Raw genomic sequence first — 10,243 nt, 5'->3', positions numbered from 1 at the left:
GGACACTGAAACCATCATAAATACAAGTCAGTTAATAACTATCTGAATTTCGATCATGTGATCATGGGGATGCTGCAATGGTCATAAGTCTGAAAAATGGACATAACTCATTTTTTCCAGTGCCGTTGTAACTTCAAACGGTCACTAAGTGAACTGTTGTAAGTTGAGGATTACCTGTACTCTGAATAATTAAATATTTCCATCACCTTGGACATGTTTTCTGGTTTATGTGCCTTTTGTCATGGAATCTAGCTAGAAAAAAATTAAAGGTAGAACCTGATTAATACCTGGATGGGAGACCACTAAGAAAAGCCCAGATCTGTAGTGTATACTGGGAAAGCAAAACAAAATTGTGGAAGAAGGCAACAGCATACTGTTTCCTGTATTGTTTCCAAGAAAACATGTTAAACTCTGGCCATTATAGATACGATCATTAGATGGCAGCAAAGAACTGGAGATTTGTGTATGTCTTAAGTTGTCCCCTGAATAATTGCAGCCTTGATAAAGACTATCTGCCTGATCTCTTCTTAAAAGTCTGTTCCCATGAACACAATTAAGCCTCTCTCGGTTAAAAACCTTGTAACTGCCTTCACACAACATGCTATCCTGGTTATGCTTCACAGTAGTTCACCTTTGGTGGTTTTGTGGAATGTAGGAACTTGAATGAATAGATTAGATCAACGCATTGTGCAAAACCAGAAAAATGGCTAATGCAGTATCAAGGTTAAGCCTGTGTACATGTAAGTTATGCTTTTGGAAAGAGGAGGTATGGATGGCAAAGGGCAAGGAATTCAGATTGAAAACCAGATTTGACCCAATGAGCTGCACCATCTGGTTTCCCAAAGCGATTGCATACCGTAAGCGTTGGAGGAGGTTGATGTAATCTGTTACTGTGGAACCTGCCATGCAATTAACTTGGCAGGCAGCTGCTTGAATGAGAGATTTATTTGCCAAGACTTAATCATCTGGAACTGAACAAAATCATGACCTGTCAAATCATGAAAACAATCTATGATATGAGCAGTTTAGAATTCCTGGTATGTGCATACAGCTAGAAAAATAAAAGAGATTTGTTTTTCCTCCAGTTATGCTTCTTATAATAGCTATTTCCTCTAAGAAAAAAGAGAGATCACAATCATTTCCATTATTTTATTTTATCAAAGATGCAAGCAAAACTGTGCTAAATGGCTATTGCAATTTCCCTATAGCTGAACCTTAACCTTTATGCCCAAAAGTAAGTCTGTATAATATTGTGTGGATTTATGTGTAGGGATCCATCAAAGAGTGCTTTCAGAAACAGGTGAGGCAATAATTAAGCAGCTAAATGGGGGCAGTTTCAGTAGAGCCAGTTTTGTTGTTCCAATAAATTGAGTAAAGCAGACATGTCAAACTAGCGACATCACATGACGTCGCACAATGTATCGTAACTTTTTCCTCATTGCCGGCAATGGGGTAGGCACGTTTTCATCATGATGCATCCGGCCCACGGGCTGGCAGTTTGACACCCCTGGGTAAAGAAACAGCATTGAACAGAAAGCTCCACCTCTTTGGGACATGCATTGTGATATCACTTACACAGTGGTGGGATTCAGCCAGTTCGTACCACTTCGGCAGAACCGGTAGCTAATTTTTTGTTGCCCAGGCCCAGAATGGACTTCTGGAAGTGGCATCCACACAGAGAACTGGTTGTTCACATATTTGAATCCCACCACTGCACTTACATATTAAAGGGGAGGAGCTGCAATGCAATGGTGCTTTTGTCATGTGGATGAATTCATGAGATTATGAAGTGTTGTATCACAATACAATATAGGTACAAAAGTGAAGCGAGGATTATCCATTGCATTGTGGTGACTCTATGAAATAACCCAACTGCCCAAGATATATTGCTGTAGTTTTGAGTGGAGCAACTCTACATGAAGTTGCTCTCTTCAAAATGGATAGGCCAGCCAGAAGAGTCACAGTTGATAAGAATTTGTTGCTGTCCTGTCTGAGACGAATAACGACACTGGCCTTGTGATGTTCCCTGCAGATTGCAGGTAGTGACAGAGAAGATGGCTTTGCTGAGCCGTAAAGCCCTCCGATAATGGGTCCCAGCCCAGCTGCAGATGTCCTTCAGCTGGTTGTGAGGAGCATGGACAAAGCTGTTGGTGGTCTTGCAGGGCTTGGTCATGCCCCTTTGTAGCATCATAACCATACAGTAATCCTGTCCTCCAACTTTGGTCTGGGGGAAGTCCTGGTGCTCCCTTAGAAACTTCTTGTGCTGAGGATTCTCAGAGAAGGTTTGGCTTGCAATCATACAAGATGCCATCAGCAGGAAGAACATCACAGTGCCCCATTTCTTCAGAACTAGAAGCATAGCTGATTTCAGATGGACCTGAAACCAGAGAAGAAAAGAAGGGGGATCAGGAAGAAGCTGTCTAATTTGTGACTGGCTAAAATAAAAACAATTCAAACAATCGTCCTTGAGACCTTCAACATGGCTGGTCATATCCCACCATAACAGTGTTGGTGTCACCAAGGTCATCATGTTCCGTCTGATAGGAGGACATTTGTGCAGATCAAAGATTAAAGGATATTTGTGCTTTCTTTAATATGTATAGTATTCTGAGATAATAAGCATGAATTAGTTTCTGGCACTGGGAAAAATGTCTGCTAATTTTGAGACAAGTTTTATGGTCTTTTCCAAAGTTGGTGCCTTCTGGATATTTTGAAGGTTAATTCATAGAACTTAGAATCATTGAACTGTGAAGTCAGAAGAGACAAGATTTATCTTCTTTAGACTGAACATCCTCAGTTCCTCCATAATTCCAAGACATGATAACATCTGGAAGGAAGCCACTTGAAAATAAGGATTTATATATGCAATAGAATAAATGATACAAAGGACCTTAAGTCTGAATTGGGTAACTTCTATTTTAGAATGTGATAGCAGAAGATTCTTTTTTAAAAAATTCCACTGTATGTCTATGGAGATTATCAGTCATCCAGCTCATAATTGTCTCAAAAGTGCTTTTTTTCTCTTTTTTTAAAGGCAACTGGACTGTTTTTTGAGGAAGAAGGAGAAGATGTTTCACTTCTCACCCAAGAAGCTTCAGCGCTTGTCATAACCGATGAAACTTTTTGGATGAGAAGCGAAACATCTTTTTCTTCTTCCACTATATAAATATCTACCAGTAGCAGCATTTAACTCACTTTGACCATTTTTGAAAAACTAAGAGGTGCCAGACCCCATTAGTGCAGGGTGAAGACCATCAGGAAATACTAAAGCTAGTAACCATAGTGATAAGTAGAAACAAACACACAAAAAGTACTGTGGTAAAGAACTTTAGTACAGGTAGTCCTCAACTAACAACCACAATTGAGCCCAAAATTTCCATTCCTAAGCAAGACATTTGTTAAGTGAACTTTGCCCCATTTTATGACCTTTCCTGCCACGCTTAATAATTGAATCACTGTTAAAGTATGGTTGGAAGAAATATTAGAGCAAGTGGTAGAACCAGAACTCTTTCTATTAGGTTTAACTACGCAAAAGCATGACAAAGGCGTACTTTATTTAATGCTACACATTTTAACGGCTTCCAGACTGGTTTTTGCTCAAAATTGGAGGAATAAGGGAACCCCTATGGAAGAAGAGATCCTGCATAAAATTTTATCGTGCTGAGATGGACAGGCTTACAATGATTATGAAAGACAAGACAGAACACGAATACTTCAAAATCTGGGGCAAATTTTACCGTTGGTATGAATTAAGGAGAACTGCTCGGACTTCAAGTTAATGGTAGAATTAAAAGATATATATAACTGTACATATAATTGTATATATAATTGTATTGTATAGAAGATGAGGCTTATATAGAGAACGATGTATTAAGCTTTTGTACCATGATAGGAACTGATAGGAAAATTCATTCTGGAATGTCATGTTTGTCCATTGTTGTTTTAATTGTATTATGAATAAAAATATTTAATAAAAAATAATAATAATTGAATCACTGCAGTTATTAAGTTAGTAACACGTTTGTTAAGTGAGTCTGGTTTACTCCATTGACTTTGCTTGTCAAAAGGTCGCAAAAGGTGATCACATGACTGAAGGACAATACAACCATCATAAATATGAGTCAGTTGCCAAGTGTCTGAATTTTGATCACGTGACCGTGGGGATGCTGCAACAATGAAAAGCAGTCATAAGTCAGTTGTATCAACTCCGTTGTAACTTTGAACAGTCACTAAATGAATTTGTCATGGTTCCGATAGATGAGACCAGAAGAAAATAATAACTCTGAGACAACTGCATTCCTCAAGGAATACTTTTAATGGCTACACAGTATCAGCATGGTCAAAGGTTCCCTCCCCCCAAGGTTACAAAGTAACAAGTTGAACTTCCCACCCCATAATATGTCATAAATCACAATCCCCAATTACCATAGTTTCCGGCATATAAGATGACTTTCTAAAGCATTCAAATCGGCTCCGAAGTCGGAGGTCGTCTTATACGTTGAGTCGTCTTATACGCTGAAAATTACGGTAGTTTCCAGCGTATAAGATGACTTTCTAGGCATGCAACTCATCTCTGAAGTCGGGGGTCATCTTATAATAATAATAATAATAATAGTAAAGTTGGAAGGGACCTTGGAGATCATCTAGTCCAACCCCCTGCTCGGGCAGGAAACCCTACACCATTTTGGACAAATGGCTGTCCAGTCTCTTCTTAAAAACTTCCAGTGTTGGAGCATTTACTGCTTCTGGAGGCAAGCTGTTCCACTGATTAATTGTTCTCACTGTCAGGAAGTTTCTCCTTAGTTCTAGGTTGCTTCTCTCCTTGATTAGTTTCCACCCGTTGCTTCTTGTCCTGCCTTCAGGTGCTTTGGAGAATAGCTTAATTCCCTCTTCTTTATGGCAGCCCCTGAGATATTGGAACACTGCTATCATGTCCCCCCTTGTCCTTCTCTTCGTTAAACTAGACATACCCAATTCTAGCAACCGTTCCTTATATGTTTTAGCCTCCAGTCCCCTAATCATCTTTGTTGCTCTTCTCTGTACTCTTTCTAGAGTCTCAACATCTTTTTTACATCGTGGTGACCAAAACTGGATGCAGTATTCCAAGTGTGGCCTTACCAAGGCATTGTAAGAGTGGTATTAATACTTCACGTGATCTTGATTCTATCCCTCTGTTAATGCAGCCTAGCACTGTGTTGGCCTTTTTGGCAGCTGCAGCACACTGCTGGCTCATATTTAAGTGATTGTCTACTAGGACTCCGAGGTCCCTCTCACAGTTACGACTATTGAGCATGGTGCCACCTATGCTATACTTGTGCATTTGGTTTTTCTTGCCTAAATGTAGAACCTTGCTTTTTTCACCATTGAATTTCATTTTGTTAGTTAGTGCCCAGTGTTCAAGTCTGTCCAGATCCTTATACTTCGAGTCGTCTTATATGCTGGAAATTACGGTAGTTTCCGTTGTATAAGATGACTTTCTAGGCATGCAATTCAGCTCTGAAGTCGGGGGTCGTCTTATAGGCCGGAAATTACGGTATCTACTTTGGGGGGCTTTCTAATGGAAACTCCAGCCCGCCAAATCTTAGGTAGCTTGACCTTGGTTCCCACAGGAAAGTATTTGTTATGACTAAACTAAAAAGCACATCTCCCTCCTCTCACTGCTGTAGCAACCGAAAATGAGCTGAAGATGACTGTGGCCAGGATCATTTGAAGGTTTGACAGAATTGTAAGTTGAGAACATGGTCTTCACCCTGCCTTTTACCTTTTAATGCAAATGTCTTTCTAATTTAATTCTTGTTTATGTCTGTCTTTTTCTGAAGTAGCATTTTTATATGGTTTTTAAATTTTTGATTGTACACTGCCCTGAGTCATTCTGTGAGTGAAATGAATGATATCTAAATTTTACAAATAACATAAACTGAATTTGAATTTAAAGTGTCTTAACTTCGGGACACGGGCTGTGCACAGTAGAAGAAAAGCAAACCAGGGTGAAAAAGGTAGCTTCACCTATTTTGATTTATTTCTTGCATCGTATTTCTCAGGCACTTGAAAAGCAGGGAGACTATTTTAATAGTACCAATTTCTTTCGACACAGTGAATAACTACAGTTAACACAGAACGCAGCTCGCGCTGATGTAAGAGATCTCGTGTCCACTTTTCTGTTAGATTCATCCAAGACAAGTTGAAACTAGTACTGTGCATGCTTGGTTGGGCACCAACCCTTGCAAAATTAATTGCAAAAGTCCTGCTTTTAAATTAACACTGTTGCAGTAAAGCCAAGAGGAAGTCATTTACCAAAAGTGCAAAAAAAATGTCTTTAGCATGGAAAGTACTATCTTTGAATGCAGGGTGCATGTTTCAAGGAGAAAAATCTGAGGATAGCAACCAGTTTCTGTGACATTTCTCCTGGGTGCCCTGATCCATTTTTGCTGCAAAATAAGTCTGCCCTTGCATTTTCCTCATGAACATTTTATTATAGTCTTAAACTAAGAGTCAAATGTAAGAATTATTTGTATATAAAAAGAAGTCAGAAGTCATTCTTTATATCTGTTTCTTTTCTTTTTCTTTTTGTTTGTACTCTTTAAACATTTCTATCCTTATTCTCTTTTTTTACTCTTTTTTACTTTTACAGCTTATGCTGTATTTTATGCATAAGCTTTGTAAAATTAATAAAATTATTTGATGGAACAAGTGCTTCCCCTTTATTTATTTTTATTTTTTTTTAATTTTTTAAATTTTTATTAAGTACAAAGAAAAAAAACGATTAAAAACATTGAACAAGGTAAATCGTCTTTGACTGACATCTCAGTCCATACATATTGTACATTAATTACATATAATATACCTATATACAACTATACATTTCTAGTCTCTATCTCAGTTTATCTCTTTACAGTGACCTCCATTTTTTCCCTCCATCTATAAAATTTATTCCATATTTGATAAAATTCTGTTTCTTCCTGATTTTTTAATCTTTTTGTTATCCTATCTAGTTCTACCCAATACATAATTTTCTTTATTAGTGCTTCCCCACTCGGTACTTCCATTGCTTTCCGCTTTTGAGCAAATAGTATCCTTGCTGCTGTGACCACATGGATAATTAAATATGTATCCTCTTTATTTACATTTTTCTCTAATATTCCTAACAGTAATGTCTCCGGTTTGTACTGAATGTTTTGCCTAGGCATTTCTATTGCCCAGTCCCAGACCATACGCCAATACACCTGTGCTTCTCTACAAGTCCACCATACATGAAAAAAGGTGAAAAGGGCTCCCCTTTAGATGCCTCATGGTGATTAATACTGGATGACAGCAGTGAACAAACAATTGGCTTGTCATGAAGCAGAAACAGATGGGGAAGCAGGGAAATTTTTTTAAGCTATTTGATTAATGAGGGTCCTTAGTGCTCTCTGAGCTTGGTTGTTTTCTTGCAGACGTTTCATTACCAAACTAGGTAACATCAATCCACTGATGATGTTACCTAGTTTGAGTAATGAAACATCTGCAAGAAAACAACCAAGCTTAGAGAGCACCGTTTCAACCCTGAGCTACAAATATTCCCCTTTATTAATCAAATAATTGCAATTGATTAATTGCAATCCTTAGCCTTCCCTCCAACCATTTGCTGCCGTCAACAGCATCCCTGTGGGATGGGTGGGACTGAGAGAGGAATTTGCCCAAATTAAGCTACCAAGCTCCTGGGTTGAGGGAAGCCTAGAATTGGAGTTTCCCCATTCCTGATCCATCAGCTTAACCATGACAGGACCCTGGCTGCTTCATGGACTAGACAGAAGAGATGTTTTTCCAAAAAGGCAAGCTATTCTCCAAAACGCCTGAAGGCAGGACAAGAAGCAACGGATGGAAACTAATCAAGGAGAGAAGCAACCTAGAACTAAGGAGAAACTTCCTGACAATTAGAACAATTAACCAGTGGAACAACCTGCCTCCAGAAGCGGTGAATGCTCCAACACTGGAAGCTTTTAAGAAGAGACTGGACAGCCATTTGTCTGAAATGGTGTAGGGTTTCCTGCCTGAGCAGGGGGTTGGACTTGATGACCTCCAAGGTCCCTTCCAACTTTATTATTATTATTATTATTGTTGTTGTTGTTGTTGTTGTTATGTGTTGTATGGATACATTTGCCATCTCCAGCTGCAAACACCTGGTAAGCATGAGAAATGGCCACAAAGAAAGAGATGAAACTCTTAAGACTTTGCAGCCATCTCTTCTTTATGTGCACTGGACTGTGTTTTTAATCTTGTTCTTTCTCTGAATATGTGAGCTGCCCAGTGTTGTTTGGGAGTAGGACAACACCTAAATCTAAATAAATAAAATCCGTAACAATGCTCCATTCATTATAAATAGTCTCTCCCTTCCTGGAAGCAAAGAAACTTTGAAACCATAATTGTGTTTCAGGTTTCGTTTCTATAGTCAGACTAAATGAAACTCGGTTTTAAATATGTGAAACAAAGACTTCTTCTTCTTCTTTTTTTTTTTTTGTTTGTCTTCATCATCTAACCTAGGGAGTGACGATTTAGTCCTCTCTACGTTCTTTTAAAGGACAGATCTACTCTGCCTATCCCTCTAGCCTGCCATGGCTTAGGAACACAAAACATCTGGAGAACATCTGCTCACTTTTTCTTGATTTTGAGTTCTCAGCCTGAAAACATCCCCTGTCCCTCCCCCCCCCCCAAAATACAGAACTCACCTCCAAGGAATCCACACAATTAGCAGTCAAGTCAAAGAATGCTTACATTTTCTATCACTTTCTGCACCTTTTTATACATCACTTGGCCAAGGGTTGGGGCAAGAATGCAGTGCTCACTTAGAACTGGACAGAACCAGTGGATGACATGTGGCTAAAGGAGGAGGAGGATTGGGATTAAGAGGAACAAATTATTCAAGGGTTCTTTCTTAATCACACATCGCCATTCTCTGAGTCTCAATTTTGTTTTCCGGCATGTGATTCTTGGTTTGTTTGACCTTTCAGCTGATGAAGAAATGCGAGCAATGACTCCCTTTTTAAGGAATTAAGTCAATACCTGCTGTTTATGACCAGGGCTACATATCAAGATGGAGAGGTTGAGAATTAAAGGATGTTTATTTGGTTTGCATTTGAATAAGAAGGTATGTAATTTGCATGTTCAAGCTGATGTCAACACCCAAATTCATGTGTCCTTCAAAATCAACACTTCTCCAAAATTTGCACCACAGTCTTCCCAATTACAGAAGGGAAAGATCTGTAAACAAAGATTAGTGGAAGTAACAAACCACTTATTACTTTAGCAATGCTTAGCAAAAGCTTTTACAAACCTGGTGCACATTAGAAGGAATTACAAACAAAAATGGGCATATTAGGAAATGACACAAAGAAAAATGTGTGCCCAATAAGAAGAATAATGCAGGCATGGGATTAATTAAATTTAAAGATGGAAAAAGAGAGAGCAATATAAATTCAAAGGGCAAAATGAAGGAGCATGGTTGGGAAGGAGTGTGGTGGCTGATGAAGTTAGGAGGCTGGACTGACAATTGCCAGGCTCTCATTCAAGACCCTGTTGCTGCTGTGGAACAGGGTGAGCTCCTATCATACACTCCAGCTCCTGCCAATACAGCAGTTTGAAAATGGGCAACCATGAGTAAGTAGATTAATGTGTACGACTTTGGTGGACAAATTAATGGGGACATGAAAGGAGCCCACAACTGGGTGTCCCCTTGGGCAACTGTGATGCCACCGTTCAATCCTTTCAACCCCCAAGCACTTTGGTGCTCCCAACACGACTATAGTAGTAGTGGGCAAAATTACAAAAATGAGGTAATGAAATTTACAGTCAGTCATTCCTACTAAGTGGGACAATTGTGATCATCAGAGCTAGAACAGGAGACTGCATTGCATTGAAAATGATTGTTTTTGGAAATGCAACAAAGCTAACATTTCTTTAAAATAAATATTTTGTAATTTTAAGTTATAATGTTTTCTTCTTGTTGTTGTGCCATATCCATTATCGGACGTTGGTGATCATGTTGGTGATCCTGTTTTTATCAGCAGCCGCACGAAAAAGTGCTGCTGAGCTTTGTCCAAACCAGTCCCTTAGATTTTGAAGCCATGATTTTTTTTTTCTGCCTGGACCTCGTTTGCCTTCAATCTTTTCCTGGAGGATTGAATGGAGTATGCCATATTTGTCTGGGTGTCACATCACATGTCTGAAATATTCTAACTTTCATTTTTAATTGTTTTGATGATTTTCC

The 10,243-nt window shown here is 38.9% G+C and overlaps 1 protein-coding gene across 1 annotated transcript; it reads right to left on the bottom strand.

Moving 5' to 3' along the window:
- Positions 1–1,134: 1,134 nt before the first annotated feature.
- LOC120311062 (ribonuclease-like) lies at positions 1,135–8,736 on the bottom strand. The gene is made up of 2 exons (XM_039350190.1): positions 8,706–8,736; positions 1,135–2,377 (listed from the first exon to the last, which is right to left on the bottom strand). The coding sequence occupies exon 2, from the start codon at positions 2,357–2,359 to the stop codon at positions 1,913–1,915; it is 447 nt and encodes a 148-aa protein (XP_039206124.1). The 5' UTR covers positions 2,360–2,377; positions 8,706–8,736; the 3' UTR covers positions 1,135–1,912.
- Positions 8,737–10,243: the final 1,507 nt, after the last annotated feature.

The sequence above is a fragment of the Crotalus tigris genome, unplaced genomic scaffold (genome assembly GCF_016545835.1).
Source record: "Crotalus tigris isolate CLP2741 ecotype Arizona unplaced genomic scaffold, ASM1654583v1 scf7180000018306.2785112, whole genome shotgun sequence".
NCBI lineage: Eukaryota > Metazoa > Chordata > Lepidosauria > Squamata > Viperidae > Crotalus > Crotalus tigris.
The sequence above is the reverse complement of the archived record's forward strand: the minus strand, read 5'-3'. Positions and strand labels throughout refer to the sequence as shown.

Excerpts from the sequence above, each read along its gene's own strand:
- LOC120311062 (XM_039350190.1), bottom strand. The coding sequence starts at position 2,359 with ATGCTTCTAGTTCTGAAGAAATGGGGCACTGTGATGTTCTTCCTGCTG.